The 15,882-nt window shown below is 51.9% G+C and overlaps 2 protein-coding genes across 5 annotated transcripts; one reads left to right on the forward strand and one right to left on the reverse strand.

Moving 5' to 3' along the window:
• Positions 1-321: 321 nt before the first annotated feature.
• RASL12 (RAS like family 12) lies at positions 322-7,799 on the forward strand. 4 transcript variants are annotated; one of them, XM_027688106.1, is made up of 7 exons: positions 324-1,078; positions 1,974-2,090; positions 2,200-2,256; positions 3,358-3,431; positions 3,533-3,723; positions 6,501-6,645; positions 7,577-7,799. In XM_027688106.1, exons 2-7 carry the CDS (start codon positions 1,982-1,984, stop codon positions 7,679-7,681), a joined length of 681 nt encoding a protein of 226 aa, XP_027543907.1. In that variant the 5' UTR covers positions 324-1,078; positions 1,974-1,981; the 3' UTR covers positions 7,682-7,799. The 4 variants fall into 4 exon arrangements, with proteins under 4 accessions (XP_027543906.1, XP_027543904.1, XP_027543907.1 ...); XM_027688105.1 differs by lacking the exons at positions 6,501-6,645; positions 7,577-7,799 and adding an exon at positions 4,461-5,894 and having other exon boundaries at positions 322-1,078; XM_027688103.1 differs by lacking the exons at positions 6,501-6,645; positions 7,577-7,799 and adding an exon at positions 4,457-5,894 and having other exon boundaries at positions 323-1,078.
• Positions 5,880-12,283, reverse strand: SLC51B (solute carrier family 51 beta subunit). Its single transcript, XM_027688102.1, has 6 exons — positions 11,792-12,283; positions 8,875-8,976; positions 8,248-8,622; positions 7,806-7,949; positions 7,264-7,354; positions 5,880-6,494 (listed from the first exon to the last, which is right to left on the reverse strand). The coding sequence occupies exons 2-6, from the start codon at positions 8,912-8,914 to the stop codon at positions 6,275-6,277; spliced, it is 870 nt and encodes a 289-aa protein (XP_027543903.1). The 5' UTR covers positions 8,915-8,976; positions 11,792-12,283; the 3' UTR covers positions 5,880-6,274.
• Between the last annotated feature and the right edge of the window lie 3,599 nt (positions 12,284-15,882).

A 15,882-nucleotide genomic window follows, 5' to 3' on the forward strand; every position in this document is an offset into this window, starting at 1 on the left:
TTTGTGACCCTCCCCAGGCAGGAGGCATCAGCAACCAAGGCAACATTCAGCCCAGGCACAAGGAGCCATAAGCCAGGCTGTGCTTCACGTGGGGATCTCATGGTGAGGAAAATGAAGTGCAGTGACCCTTTTTCAGCAAAAAACTCCCCTCGGGCCTCAGGGCTCACCTACTCCCTGTGATGCTCGTCTGTGGGCAGAGATAAACCCCTGTGACTGACATAGAGGTTGGCAGTGAAGAAAAGTGTCATTTGTGGCACATTGCTCATTTGTGTGCCATTCACACCTTTTCCTGGCTAGAAATCCCATTTCACCTCTGCCATGGGGTGCCGAGGAGAGGGCCAACAAGAGGGCTCACCTGAGGGGCTGCTTCCCAGGTCTCCCCAGCACCACCTGCACCTGGTCTTTAGTTTTGGTGAATAATTTAACCTGAGAAGCCCAACACTGTTGAAGGTCTATTTTTTCTTCCCTCCTTAGCCCCTCATCCCAGCACCCAGGAACTCTCAGGGCAAAGCCACTGCCCCAGGGTCATGGCACCAGCAGGTTCCCCAAAAATCTCAGTTTAGGGGAGAAGGAAAGAGCTTTGCACTCGTGCTGCTGTCATTGATCCTCATGGATACCCAGCCTAAAATACCACATTTAGCTCCGATTGCTTTTAAGTCTCTTCCACCTGTGTCTAAAGGGGGTCTGGGAGCTGGGGGTCCCCAGAGGGGCTCTGCTGCCTGCAGGGGACTGATCCCGGTGATCCCCATCCTCCCCATCCCTGGGTCTTGCAGGGACTTCTACACTCCCAGACTATTTTGGTAGGGTTTAAAAATATCCTGCCTGCATTAATGGGCAATATTCCCAATGGCGCAGCAGCCCTGCATGGACACGGAGCAGCCCTCGCCCCCCAGCCTCGGATATGGCCCCCCCCCCAGAAGCCCCTCAGGGCCGGCCCAGGGGCTGTATCCTGCAGTCCCGGGCACAAAGCCCCATCCCAAATGGCTCTTGATCGCCATGACAACGCTGACTTCAGCCTCTGCCACCTACTCAGGCTCAGAGACACTGGGTGGTGGCTGATGGATTGGTGCGGGCACTGGTGAGTACTCCCCGGGCTCCCTTTTCCCCTTGGGATCGAGTCTTTTGGGTGGGAAAAGGGTACTTTTTTCCCCCCTGCAAAGCCTCTGCTGGCAGCAGAAGGTGCCTGTGCTTAACTGCATCCGAAGGAGCCGGGCAGGTGGTGGGCAGGATGGCTGGACAGGCAGCATCGCTCCGGGGTGCTGCTTCTGCCTGCCGGAGGTGTGATGAGTGCACTGGCCTCGGCCAGGGCAGCGGGACCAGGCTTGGGCTTGCTGGGGACGCATCGAGGAGCTGGGGACACGGCGGAGTGTTGGGGGCTTAGGAAGATGCCGGGACACACCAAGGTGCCGGGACACGGTGCGGTGGCCCGGGGGTCCCTGCCCGAAGCCCCGGCAGCTCGGGGGGCCGGAGTGCCCTGCCGGGGGGACCGTCCTCGGGGTGGCCGGGGCAGCGTGTCCAGCCCCGCGGCGGGGCCGCTTTCCTTACAAGGAGTTTGGCCGGAGCCCGAGCGGGGGAGCCGCGCTCGCCTCCTCCCGCCTCATTCATCGCAGCCCCGGCCGTGCAGGGGCCGCTGCTCCCCCGGACCCGCCATCGCCCCCGGCCAGCCCCGCGTCCCCTCCGGCCCTGGCTTTTGAGGTGGGAGGCTGCGTTTCTCTTCTCTTTCTGGGGTGTGAAGGGTGGGCGGAGGGCTGGAGGGTAGTCCCTGTATTTCAGCGGGGTGCTGGCCGCCAGCGTAGGATGGGGATGCCGGCCACCCTGGCTCCAGGATGCGGATGGAGAAGAGGGGATTTTCCTCCCTCGTGCTGCTGAGCCCCCTTTTGCTCAGGCTGGGGCACCCCACGAGCCAGGCAGTGAGAAGGTACCTACCCGGCACGGCAGCGGGTGCCCCATGTCCCCCCCGCTCTCTCCCGCAGGACCGAGGATGTCCTCGATGTTCGGCAAACCCCGAGCCAGCGGCGAGCGGCCGCCCCAGAGCCCCCTCCCCGAGTGCAATGTGGCCATCCTGGGGTGCCGAGGGGCCGGCAAGTCAGGTGAGACAGGCACCCACCACCACGGGGACGGCCGGGCACAGGGGGGGCTGCGGGGCCGGCAGTGCCATTGGGGGACACCTTCCTCACCTGCCTCTTTCACCCCCTGCAGCCCTGACCGTGAAGTTTCTAACGAAGAGGTTCATCAGCGAATATGATCCCAACTTGGGTAAGACTCTTTGTCGTCCCATGGAGTACCCTTCCCATCTCCCATGTTTCCCACAAATATGGCATTTAGGGGGGAAAAACCCCAACCTACTCAAAATTATATGAAAAACAACAAGAAGGGCTGGATTTGACCCAAACCCACTTGTAAAAACAGAGGTGAAAGCAGCGCCCTCTCTCTCTCTGTGGGCACGTCCCACGGGGGAGTGTTGGCTCCTCGCATTGCCCTGAAGAAACCAAAAGCTGAATTCTTGGGGCTCCTTGGGGAGCTTCTGGTGCCTCCTGCTCACCCCAGGGGTGTCAGGCAAGGCAAGGGCTGGGGGAATGAGGGGGGTGCAGAGTGAGTGACCCTGGGGGCCAAGTTTTGCAGCAAGCAGTTCTGGGCATTTTTTTTTCCACTCATTTGAGTAATTAATAACTATTTTTCTGGGCCTGACTCCAGGTCACAGGGAAGAACCATAAATGATTTGTCGGGGACGTTAGGGAGATATGGACCTTGTCCAAGAACCAACTCCGGCCCCTAATAATTCAGTGACTCTTAGGAAAGAAGGATAAATCCTTTCCTCCTCGGATATTTTTGGGAATGTGTTTTCATCTTCCCACGTCAAAACCTTTCCGAAACACATCCATTAGGAGCTGGCCCAGGGAAAGCATCTTTCTCCCGGGGGAATGGCTCAATGGCTCTCCCTGCCTGCCCTGCTTCCAAAAGAAAGGGCCATTCCTCTTGCCTGATTTATTGGGAAACGGCCTCATGTCAAGCCCCCATCTCGCTTTATCTCTTCAGGCTGAGGCTTTTAGATAAGGGGTGAGCCCTGGGCGCCTGTTGTGCTGGGCTCCTTCTTCCCTCTCCTTTTCCTGCTGGAGCCCACGCTTGTGGCACGCAGGGGGAAACGAGTGCTCCTAGCTGGGCTTGCCCAGCAGCATCACCACCAGTCTCCCAAAATCACATTGTCTCAGGAAGGAACAAAGTGGGAGGCATTGGTGGAGGATGCTCCTCATCAGGGCTGAGATTGTTCCACAGCATCCCAAGCATCCAGGGCTTTGCTTGGCTTTGGAGAAGATGGGGCATCCCAGCTCATCCCCACAACCACCCTTCTCCTTGCAGAGGACACCTACACCTCGGAGGAGCTGGTGGACCAGCAGCCTGTGCTGCTGAAGGTGATGGACACGGCTGACCAGGTGAGGCACTGGGGTATTGCTGGCGTGATCCATCTGGATCGTGGCTGGATCACGTCTGTATCATGGCTGGACCACGGCTCAGCCGCTCCTCTCACCCCCAGGATGGTCCTGGGAACTGCGAGCGCTACCTGTGCTGGGCCAGCGCCTTCCTGGTCGTCTACAGCATCGACGACAGGAGGAGTTTTGAGGGCTGCCAGCGCTACCTCGAGGTGCTCGCCCTGCACGCGCGGGGCTGCCAGCGCCGCTGCCCCGTGCTCCTGCTGGGAAACAAGCTGGACATGGACCAGTACAGGTATGGGGCTGTCCCCAGTGGGACAGAGCTCACAGATCCTCTCATCCTCCAGCTGGGATGCAAAACCCAAATCTGATTTTTTTTTTAAGGGTATTTCCACACCTTTAGTATTTGCCATGTCCTCCCACATCTCCGAGGTTCCTGCTCTCCTGCCCAGGGAATGATGTGTTTATTTTGAGCCTGTTGGTATTTTCAGCGGGATGTTTTTCGGCTGTGTGGTGAGACAGTGTCAGCACCCCTGGCAGGGCTTGAGCCAGAGGAGCCCCTCTGGACACGCCTTTCCTTTTTCTGGAGCCCTCTAGTCCTGGACTGGATGTGCCCGATGTGTTTTTCTGGCCTTTTGTGCCGCTCTGTGGTCCCTCAGGTCCCTGAGTCACATGTGTCGCTGAACCCCCTGTGTTCCCAGCATGGAGATGTCTCCCCACAGAGGGGTCTCCTCCCCACTTCCCAGTGCACTGCCATCACACCCACTCCTGTTTCCCTGGCACACATTCTTGGCACAGCAATCTGTGTGATTCCCCAGGGACCCACACAGCTCATTACTATGGGATTTCGGGAAAGGCAAAACTCTTTTGGACTCGCGTACCCTGCTTGTCTCAGAGGGTGACAAGTGGGTGCTACCCTGGTGCCCACGGGAAGCAGGCATGGGATGCAGGGTCTGCTGCCTGTACCCTTTTCAGGAGGCTGCAGTGCCCCAGGGGATCCTGCAGCCATTCCCCTCCACTCTCGCCAGGCAGGTGCCCTCAGCCGAAGGGACGTCCCTGGCCAGCAGGTTCGGGTGCCTCTTCCACGAGGTGTCGGCGTGCCAGGACTTCATGGGGGTGCAGCATGTCTTCCACGAGGCCGTGCGGGCAGTGCGGCGTCAGGCAGAGTGGAACCCACCCACCCGGCCGCTCCTCATCACCGAGGACCGGCCCTGCCCGCCGGTGGCCGCAGCCCTGGCCCTGCCCACCCACCACGGCTTGGCCACCTGCACCTTCAACACCCTCTCTACCGTCAACTACAAGGAGATCCCCTCGGTGGCCCAGGCCAAGCTGGTCACCGTCAAGTCCTCGCGGGCTCAGAGCAAGAGGAAGGCTCCCACGCTCACCTTGTTGAAAGGTTTCAAGATATTTTAGGACGCGTCCCTGTGGGCTGTGGAGAGGGAGGTGAGAGACCCTCACCCATCCCCCTGGCTCTGCAAGGGCTGAGACCTTCCGTGATGGACTCATGGGCACCGCAGCAGCTGCTGGCAGGTGTTGGCCCTGGCCTCTGTGCCAGTGCAGAGCCAGTGGTGGCAACTTGGCAAGCAGGAGGGTGTTGAGAGTCCAACATGTTGCATCACTCTGCCTGCCTCTGCCCAGCACTGCTGTGGTGTTTGCACCCTGTCCTGCCACTGGCACCGGGGCCAGCTCGGTTTTCAATGAGGATTCAGCAGCTCCTGGAGGAGCCAGAGCCATGGGCACCACTGGGAGGGCAAGGGCCATCCCCAGGGCCCCCAGCCAGCTTGGGCACCTGGCACACAGCGACAGGAGCCCAGGAGGGGACAATTAATCATTAATCCAGCATGGAGGAACCCATCTCGTTCATCCCACGGGTCCCTGACTGAGCAATAAGTAGGAGGAATTTTTATTTTATTTTAAATCCAAATAAAAAAGGTGCAGATACTGTTTCAGCTGACTGAAGGCCTCAGGTGGCCTGAAACTGATTCCCACACAGCGACCTAAGTCACACCAAAACTGCTGCTTTTTTAATCAACCTTTTACACTGTAGTGTCCCTTTCCAAAGGCTTTGCAAGGAGATGCTTCACTGATGAGGACATGGTCTGAAAAGCCTTTGTTTAAAAGACTGATGTATTTCCAAAAATGTCCTAAATTATTTCATGGCTTCTACGTGTGCCCAGTGAAGGGCATGAAAGTAATCCTGGAGCACACCAGGCTCTGCCTGTGCCCGAGCCAGGGCCAAGGGCTGGGTGTTTGGTTTCAGGTGCTCTATCAGGTTAAATGTTTTGCTTCTCCCTGGAGTTGCAGTTACTCTGCAGAGTAAAATACCCATGTGTATATTTGTACATATATCCATATATATATGTATATATATATATGACCTTACTGGCAGAGAGAGATTCAACATGGGATTTTGATCCACCACTTTGGAAAGTATTTTAATAAAGATGATTTCTGAAAATAATAAAAGTGCCTCAGCTTCAGTGTGGCTGTTTTCTTGATGGGAAGTGGCTGACTGCAGGACAAGCCTTCCACCTCTCACCTCCTACCTCCTGCCCTGGCTTAGCTCCCAGCTGTTTGCAGCACTTGAGGGAAGGGGTGAAGCTGGTGCCAGAGGGAAGGCTGGAGGCAGCCAAAACCTGCAGGGGAACATCAGCCAGGCAAGAGCTGAGCTGGAGAGGCAGGGGTTGCCTTGAGGCCAGGGCCTCTCCTCTGGGTGCAACTCTGCTGCTTTCTTCTTTTTGTCTTTTCTTTCCCCAGGCTAAACTGCATTTTTAAACTTCCATCTCTACAAAATGAGATATTCCAGTACCTTCCTCAGGGCCTACATGGTCTGACTTCAGCTGCTGCTATATGGCCTCCTCAGGCAAATCTGCGTACAGGGACGTGACGGTCCCGTCCTTCCACTGGACCACCACTTCCCCTGGTCTCTGGTCCTGGGGCACTGGCTCCTGTTTTTGTGGCTCAGCTGGCCTGTATTCCTGCGCAGGTATCAGGGCTTTCTTGGCATCCAGTTCAGCCTGCAGTGGGGTTTGCTCTGGGTTTCTGCTCATGAAGATCTTCCTTTTCCTGCAGGGAAGGCACAACAGGGCCATGTGGAGTGAAGCAGCAAGCCCAGCCCACTTCTGGGGGCAAGTACCCTGCTGATGGTCACAGCCCTCAGTTTGCACCGTGTCCCTGGAACACACCATGGCAAACCCCACCAGCTGCACCATGTCAGGTAAGTGTTCTGAAGTGCTGGAGCACACACAGCTGTGGGATTCCCACTTGGAAAGCACAGTGGTCCTGATGCCAGGAGCAGCGCCCAGCCAGCACTAGAGGGAGAGCTTGGCAGGCTCAGAGCATTAGCTCTTCTCTCCTCTGAAGGTGACAGCTCTGACCCAGAGGTAAGTTTTCGTGCTGTAGCAAACAGCGAGTTGCTCCTCAGCTGCAGGGTTGTTGTGCAGCAACAGGGGAACAGTGTGGAATGCTGATGGGGAAAGGCTGGGAGTCCTGCTCCAGAGCCTCTGCACTTATGGGAGGGCATCTCGCACCACACAGTTATGGTCATGTCCCTCCCAGCAGCCCTGTTAGGCTGGACAGAGCTGTGCAGACCCTTCACTGCTGAGGATCTACGGTCTGGAGAAGGGAAGTGTCTTGTTTCAAGTGGTACATCATTGGGAGAGCAGGGATCAGGTATGATTTTATAAGAAAATACCGTTCAAAGGGAGTTTGTCTTTGCTTTTCTTCCTATCAATCAGGGCTTGTCCTGTCCTGCCAAACCCCTGTGTCTGTCTGCCTGGGGGGGGCGGTCAGCACATCATCACACACCAAAAGTCCCCAGATTTTCCCATCTCACCTGTTTCGCACAATGTTAATAGTCAGGAGAGCAAGACCCAAAATGAAGGTTGCGAGGGACAGCGCAAGGACGGAGTAATTCCATGTTGAGGCTGGGGAAAGCAGAGAGGCAGCATTAGCAGGTACAGCACAAAGTGACCCACAGAGCACAGCCAGGCATTTCCTGAGGACACCCAGGATGATCCATCCTTGACTCCGTCCTTGATTTTTGTGGCTTTGACGTTGATCCTCGTGGCACTGACCTCCTCATATCAATCTGCTCCCTCCACCCTGCCAAAATCACTGGTCACCCCAGACCTTTGCTCTCTTGGCAGGCTCTGCCTGGAGAGAGGATGAATCCCTCTCTGGGAGGAGACATTATCTCGGCAAAGCCTCCTGCCTGTCTTCACCCATGGCCTGCTTCTTCTCACCAGAGGTGAGACTGAGGCTTTGTGTGTCCAGGGTAAATCCCCTCCTCGGGTAATTCCCTCAGGCATCTCTGTTAGGCAGGAGAGTTAACAGCCAAGGGCTGTGTCTCAACCCAGGAACACCAATGGCACTTACGGTCTTCTCTGCGGAAGAACCAGAGCAGCTCCTCCAGCTGTTGCTGGTCCATGCCCAGTGGAAGGGTGGCATTGCCTGCTGTGTGCTCATGCACCTGTGGGCTGGTCAGGGCAGCTGGGAAGTACCTGTCATGCCACACCTTGGCTGGGGAGGAGAGAGCAGAAAGATGCAACAGTCACTCGCTGCAGCCCTTCAGACAGGAGATGACCTTCCCCTTCGCTCCCAGGGTTGCCCAGCCCGTCTCTCCAAGCAGGCAGAATGCAGCCCTGAGGGCACAGCCTGACCTCATCACGCACTGAGAAGTGGAGAGCATTTTTGGCTGCAGACCTCATTATGGTGGAGCACCAGGGTTGGAAAGACCCCAGGATGCTGACAGGGCCTGTTCACATTCCCCAGCAGTGCAGGTGTCTCTACCGCTGGTCCCTGGGTGAGCAGCACTCACCAGTTTTCTCCTCGCACACGCTCCTGTCTGCAGCATCCTGCCACTGGGCCTTGAGGCCTCTCGTGTCACTGAGAGTGACTCCTTTCCTGCTTGCCACCAGGTAACTCTGGCTGGTGCCCAGAGGCGAGAGCAGAGAGTTGGAGCAGTCCCAGCTCGTGTAGCCTGTGCTGGCACAGAGACTTGTCTGCACTCTGTCAGCCCCCGACACGGAGAGGCAGCTCTGCGTGCCATGATTCACCAAAGAGTTGCCTTGCCAAGACCAGTCCTGGAAATCTGACTCTGGATTACAGTTCTCCAGTAATAAATTCCTGTTTATCGGACTGGCTTGTAAACACAGGTTGAATTTAGCATTTTTTATCAGAAAAGCTTCAGTGTCTGCAAAAAAAACAACATATGAGTGCGGCCAACCCCAAAGCACAGGACACACACACACACAGAGTGCAAATGAGAATGACACCCAGTTCTGGAACTGGGGACAACTTTTCCCATGGCTGAGCCAGGCTGCTGCTGGTGTATACTGAGGAAAATGGTCCCAGAGAGAGAAGAAACCATATTTCCAGAAAGTTAAGGTCTTTGCACATGTGACCTACTTCACTCACACCATTATCCTCTAAGTCAAGACTCTACCTTGCAGCAGGAAAAATGGTATTATCCAGAAGATCTCCATATTTGTATATGCAGCTGGAATGGATCACACCTTCACCAGTGTTTCTTCAGTGGTGCAGATGCCTGGGAAAGAGACAAAGAAACTAAGGAGTTGAGGGATAACCTGATTCCCCTCTCTGCTCCAGCTCTGTATCCAGAGAGGGGACCTCATGCACCCCTGCAGCTGTGGCGTGTTTTCTTCTGTGAACGTGAGTCTGAGCTGCCAGGACAGGGTGCAGAAATCTGGGAGCCACTGAGGTGACAGGGAGTGGGTGTGGCACAGGGTCTGCTGCCTGGGGTTGGGCCCCTTGCCGAGGTGACCCCACGAGCTGTGAGCTCAGCTGCTGTGAGCCAGCCCCTCAACAAACTCTCTAAGCTTCCCTCCTTGCTCCCCTGACACGATCCATAGAGAACACATACTTTGGACAGTGCCTACCTGCTGCCAATCCATGAATGTCAGAATAAGGGTGTGGAGACAAGGAAGCAGAGGGCTGAGCTCCAAGACGAGGCAAGGCCAGCTTGCCATTGAGATTAGGGTGTCTCCCATCCCTCAGGGAAGCAGAAAGCTTCTACTTGACCTTTAGTCCCTCATTTGCCAATGGCATCAATCCAGCTTTTATGGCTGCTGGTCCAAATTATTTCTTAAGCCTCCTTTGGAGGGACCAGCCCTGAGCAGGGGTTCCTGGATGTCCACTGTGAGTTGGTGAGATGTTTAGGTGGCTCTCCCCAGCCCACGGCTCACTGGCCTCACCTGAACCATCACCCACTGGCAGGTCAACGACACCACAACACACGTGCGTCCCTCAGGCACTCTGGCCCCACAGGCCATTAATTATTATATGAATACTTTTACGACAGTCTGATACTCTCAACTTTCACCTGCCTTCGTCGTGTGGCCTGCCTGGAGCTGTCTGAAACTGTTCCCTGGAAATTGCTCATGGCCACGTTCCACCGCGCCAGGCGTGTCAACAACGCTGCTGCTGACTCCTCGGGGAAGCATTTGTCCCCTCGGTTATAGACCTAATGATTGCTACTATTTAGCCCCCATTCTCAATGTCTTCACAATTCAAAGTTCACATTTTATAGCCAACCAGGCATGCAGGCTTGCTCCCTGCTGCCAGAAAACCACCTGCTAGCAATTCTTTGAGGAGGGGACTCTCAAGTATGTACATGGTCCACTTTGTATTTGGGAAAATGTGGGTAAACCTGCTCCCTGCAGCGAGGTGTGCCAATTACCTTCCTGTTCAGGTAACCTTTAGCTTGTTCACATGGATCACCCCTCACAAAGGAGGAAATAAAGTCTTAGTGCCAGTGAAAATAAGTTACAACTCGGCTACACCCTAATAAGAAGTGGCACTTGAATGTGTTAAATCTTGCTGTGCAAGGCTTCTGACTAATCATTTGCTCGAACAGAAATATTTGACAAGCATGGTGCTGATTTTCTCCTAAGGTGTTTCATAACTTGTGGGCCACCTCCTGGTGTCCATGCACAGCAGGGATGCTGGAAAACTGCTGAAAGTACTTCACTACTTCATAAAGTAGTGACCAACTGCCAAGTCTCCCCAGAGGTGGGAGGCCAGAACTTCTCAGGTACAACACAGCAGCAGAACAGATATTTATTGTGCATTAACAGGAAATTTAGGTAAAATATTTTAAAGGAAACTCCTGTTATTTTACCAATCTTTTACCTGTACATCACACTAACCAAACTAGTTTCATTCATCAAAGCTCCAAAACAGTGTTCTCAGGACAGTCCATCTACCCCAGAGGAGAGCTTGAGCACAATCCAGAACTATGCCTGCAACACCAGTTTCCCCATCAAGGAAACAGTGAGTCTCACAATTCCGATGAGTTTGGATCTTCCAGTTTGAAAGAGAGATTTTTAAAGCCATCTCCTCCAGCCTCCCCCACACAGCTGCTCCATCCTGCTGCCCACACCCCAGTGTGGGTGAGCACTGCTCCACCAGACAAGCTGGGAGAGCGTGGGGGATGTTCTTCTCTATCGCTGCCCTGCCTGCACATCTCAGCAGTGACTCTGGCTGCTGATGGATGGGGATGAGCCCTTGGATTCAGGTCTTTGCAACTCCAAGCTGCAGACTTTGGTCTTCTATTCCTCTGGAGACATCCAAGACCCTTCTGAGGTTCCTTCCCAGCTCAGGTACAACACAGGAAGCTCAAATGAGAGAGAGCTGGTGCATTTTATGCTATATTGATATAAGTAAAGATGGGGAATAATCTTCTGGAAAGACCATCAAGTACAGCTTCTGTTAAGATGATAATGTCCCTCTGGACTCCCTGCTCAATACTCACTACACAATATGGGACAATGCATTTAGAACATATTGGTCTTTCTAAAAACAGTCTCCTCTTGTCATCCAGACTCTCTCTGGTGATTATCTTATCTTAACTGATGGCATTAAAAAGCGTCAGTTATTCCAAATGCAGTATTAAAGTGGGATGCTCTGTCTTTGGGATTCATAGAGGATATACAATGGCAAATCACGGAGATGCAAATGGATGGGTTGGTTTAGAGAAGTACATTAAGCACTGAGTTCCATTACAGAACACAAGAAAAAATATTTAATATTTAAAATATTAAAGCAAGAAGGCAGTCTGTCCTCTTTGTTAACCATTGTGAAGTCAAAAGTTAAAGAGCAAATTTGAGTTATATTATAAATTTTCCTTTGACTGCTTCCCAGGCTTTTATATGCAGGAGTTATATGCAGCCTGCTTCTCACTTGCTATCCAGTCTCTCCTTAAACAGCTTTCACTTAAAATTTCCAAGAATTTGAGCTTTCTAGCTGGAATAAATAAATAAATAAAGCTTTCTTTACAGATAGCTATAAATTAACCCAGCAGCTGGTGCAGCAGGAATGCCCATTAATCTCCACTAACTCACCAGAAACAGGCAGTTCCCAGCAGGGAGGAAGCTACATTTCTTCTTTCAGCCCTGTCATCCCAAGACGTCTCCTCGGAGCTCCCATCAGTGGTAATGTCACTGTGGCAATGCAGTGACAAGGTTCCCTGTCCTCCTGCTCTGGATGTGCTACGAGCTGTGATTCATTCTGCTCCTGAGTCATGTGTGAAGGCCAGTCCAACAGGTGAGGTACACTCCGACCCCTGAAGAAAACACACCTCTTTAGTGGGACCATTTACAGTGTGAGGTGAATGACCTTTTCCCAAAGAATGAACTGTAGGAACTTCCAGTCTATTTGCTGAAGCTATTGGCACAATCAGTATTAAAAGAGCACACTGAGCAGAATGACACTCAGTAATAAGTTACCCTGGAGTTAAAGATAATCTTCACTCCGCCTGCCTCTGTCCTCATCGCATACAGGAAGCACGTCCTGATAAAGCAGATATTATCCCTTTTTTTTTTTTTAGTGAATGGTTATTCTAAGGCTCTCAGAGTATCTTACCAGAGCAATCAACTTTGCAGGCAAAGCGTGAAGCACCTACCAGAGATTCTGCCATCCCTGTTTCACAGGTACTGGCAACATAAGTCAATAGTCTGCTAAGAGGCTCTGCAGGCTGATGTGCTGCTTTTTGTGGCAGCCACGTTGAGAAAGGAGGATTCCTCCTCCCTGGTTCATGGATGGAGCTGCACACTGCAAACTATGCAAGATGCCTCTCAGTGATGTGCTTGGGGCACAAAGCTAGCACTGGAGATGGGCACAGTGTCTTTATATTTGTCCTGTTCTCAGTGTTTTCCTTGAAATAAAGTGTTCAAGGTCAGGTCAGATGGGGCTTGGAGCAACCACGTCTAGGGAAAGATGTCTCTGCCCCTGGCAAGGGTTTGGAATGAGATGATCTTTAAGGTCCCTTCCAACCCAAACCATTTTATGATTCTGAGATCTTTGGCATTGCTTGTTCCAGTGCAATTAATCCTTTGAATCCTATCTCACATCCGCATCAGAGCTTCCCTGGCTGCCCCTGTGAAATCTCGTCCAGCAGACATGTGTACTCCCAAACAGATGTTTCACTGCTCAGCCTCAGCCTGGCAGCGATCAGATGGGAGCTCAGAAATGCATCCTCCAGGAAACAAGAGCTGCTCTTGCTGGGGGAGGCAGTTCCAGCTGGGACATCCCCCCACACTGCAAATTGCGCTCTCTTTCCTCTTCATTTCAAGGAGGATCATTTAAAAAGTGCCATCAGAGTAGGGAAGGCTTTTCCAGTGCCCTTGTGATCTTTGCAGTGCCAGGGAAGGGGTACAGGAACAGGTCAGCAAGAGGTCTCACAAGCTGCACAACCAAATCCTCTGGCTTTGGGAAAGGTGCAGAGAAGACACCTGGTCCCAGAGCAATCTCAGAGTAGAAGGGTAGAGATGCTGCCCATGGTGAAGAGGTGACTGTAATGGGTGGATGGTGACTGCAAAGCCCCAGAAGGTTCCTTTTCATCCCAATTTTCTACATGGCTTGATTTATGTCTCTATGTTTTAATTACAAAAAAATCATTTCCCCAAGTGCTGTGTGGAAGCTGGGTATGATGGTATAATCCACATTTTCCTAACCAAAACCAGGTGGAGAAGCCTGATCAGAGGACACAGAGTACCTGTGGCTCCTGGGACATCACAGGAACCTCTGCAGTTCCACAGTGACCACCTGGCTCCAGTCTTGCCTTGGGCTGTTTGTAGGAAAGGTGTCCAACAGCTCCTCCCATATGGGAGACCCCCACATCCCTCCTGCAGCCCTTGCAAGCCCAGTGTCCCCCAGGCAGTGGTGAAGCCATGGAAGGCCTCCACTTAGTCCCTGGGGTGGAGTGGTGTGGATCAGGGATGAGCCTCAGTGCACCAGCACAGCAGCTCCTGTTCCACCCATAATAACCCCCCAAAAATAGCATCAGGATGCAGGTAAGTGGCTGAGCTGGACTCAGCGTGATGTACATGGAAATAAAAACAGTTTCCCACTGGTTGGAGTTGGTTCTTGTGCCCAGTAATCCTCTCCTTTTCCAGAGAACCGTGAATGGTTTCAGGAGAAACCTCTTCAGCAAGGCTGTGAGTGTTTGATTTTGTGTCTCCCCTGACAACACTGGCACTGGTTAATGGGGAATATCTTTTTACTTCTTGGAGACACTTTCAGTGTCTTGGCCAGGAAGGAAAGTGGAGATAAGATGTTGATTTGTGTTCTGCTTCCTCCTCGTATTTGTCTTCACTGCTCTTGGGAAGAGCTTGTCTGACCTCGGTGTTTTAATTTTCCTTATCTTTTTTGATCCCTTCAGTGTCTTTGACCTGAAATGCCTGGTTACAGAATAACTAAACATGCAGGGTTGTTTTTTTTTTCCATGTACAAAAACAGAGTTCAAATGCAGCAGAAAAGCCAGTTTTGGTTTTTTTTTTTTTGGTGAAACAATCAGATAATTGCTTTCATTCTGAAAAAAATTTATATCACGATAAATCTTCAGTTAAAATACACGTACACTGTGTCCAAGGCATAATACTGAATAACAGGCATAATCTGTTTGAACTGTGCAGTAGTATCAGAGCCGAGGATGAATCACTTGGGAGAAAGTGTACTTGGGAGAATTTAAGTCCACCTCACAAACTCACTACAAATGTAACATTAATTACTTCATGTGTAAGTCTGGCAAAAGTTCAGCATGAAGTTACAGTATTTGCAGGAGCCTTAACTACTGCCAGAAGTGAGAATCCATCTCCACAGTTTAAGTCCTGGGGGAGCAGCAGGTGAAGCTTCACACATGGTGCTGAGGACACAACTGAGCTGAGGATTTTTATGGGATTTCCAAAGTAATAGAAAATTATAAATTCTTTTGAGCAATTGATTTTTACATATTGATTAGGAAATTACCTCTGTATTTGGTACCATATTCTCCTTTTCTCAGTGTGCAGGAACGGAAGAACCTCCGTTAGGATGGCCTGGCTCATTTTTTTTCTAACATGTAACAGCCCTCTCTCATTAGTTTTCCTGTGTTTCTACCACTGAAAATAGTGGCATCTTCAATGTTTGAGAGAAGAAAACCATAACAATGGGCATACAGACATGAAAAAGGGAACGAATATGCACAGCATTGCTTAGTGTGGCACAAAATTTCATTTTCCTTTTTGATTCTTCCCTTGTGTATCCAACATAAAATTCTACTATTCCTTTTCCAAGTAATTTACATGTTTTTGCTGGCATATAGGAAATGTTTCCAGATTCTCACACTCCCTGCTGCAGCAATTCCTAGTGGCAAAGACTGTAGGATAAACTGTGATTTAGATGCGCAAGGGAATCTGTGTATGTGATTTACATTAAAAGCTACACAAATAAACCATCTTCCCATGCGAGGAAAGAATGTTCTTAGCAGAATGATAAAATATTTTCATACTTATGTTATGGGAGAAGACAGTTCTTTAAGTGGTGATTCTGACCCCATAGTTTACAAGAAAACATTCTTTGAGTTATTGTCACTGCTAAAATGAAGCTGTCCATGGAGGCAGACAATGAAATCAGCTTTTCAAACACTGTCAGAGCAGTGGCTGCAGGGTCAACGCCCCTTTCTGCCCACAATGTTTTTCCACGTTATCTCTGAACTGAGGCAGCGCAGACAATTCATGGTCAGGGTTACAGGGCTGCGGCCACAGTGACACCGCTTGGGAGCATCGACTCTGGGAGGCTGGAGCTGTCAGAGCTGCACAGACCCCGAGGGCTGCCCTGACAGCCCCACCACCCCACAACACGATCACAGAACCACAGACATGTTGGGGTTGGAAGGGACTTCTTGACATCATCCAGTCCTACTTCCCTGCCAAGGCAGGGTCACCCAGAGTAGGTGACACAGGAACATGTCCAGGTGTGTTCGGGATGTCTGCAGAGAGTGAGACTCCATGCCCTTCCTGGGCAGCCCATTCCAGTACTCTGCCACCCTCAACATAAAGAAGTTCTTCCTCGTGTTGAGGTGGAACTCGTTGTGTTTTTGTTTATGGCCATTGCTCCTTGTCTTGTCACTGGGCACTATCGAAAGGAGTCTGAGACCAGCTGGCACCCACCTTTG

This window comes from Neopelma chrysocephalum, unplaced genomic scaffold (genome assembly GCF_003984885.1).
Source record: "Neopelma chrysocephalum unplaced genomic scaffold, ASM398488v2 Primary Assembly neopelma1_75, whole genome shotgun sequence".
In the NCBI taxonomy this organism is placed as follows: domain Eukaryota; kingdom Metazoa; phylum Chordata; class Aves; order Passeriformes; family Pipridae; genus Neopelma; species Neopelma chrysocephalum.

Bases quoted from the DNA above. Each gene is read 5' to 3' on its own strand.
- SLC51B (XM_027688102.1), bottom strand. From the start codon at position 8,914: ATGGAGATCTTCTGGATAATACCATTTTTCCTGCTGCAAG. The intron at 7,355-7,805 runs GTAAGTGCCATT...TGCTTTCCCCAG, and splicing joins GTTCTTCCGCAGAGAAGACC to CCTCAACATGGAATTACTCC. The intron at 6,495-7,263 runs GTGAGATGGGAA...CCTTCCCTGCAG, and splicing joins ATTAACATTGTGCGAAACAG to GAAAAGGAAGATCTTCATGA.
- RASL12 (XM_027688103.1), top strand. From the start codon at position 1,982: ATGTCCTCGATGTTCGGCAAACCCCGAGCCAGCGGCGAGCGGCCGCCC. The intron at 2,257-3,357 runs GTAAGACTCTTT...TTCTCCTTGCAG, and splicing joins CGAATATGATCCCAACTTGG to AGGACACCTACACCTCGGAG. The intron at 3,432-3,532 runs GTGAGGCACTGG...TCTCACCCCCAG, and splicing joins TGATGGACACGGCTGACCAG to GATGGTCCTGGGAACTGCGA.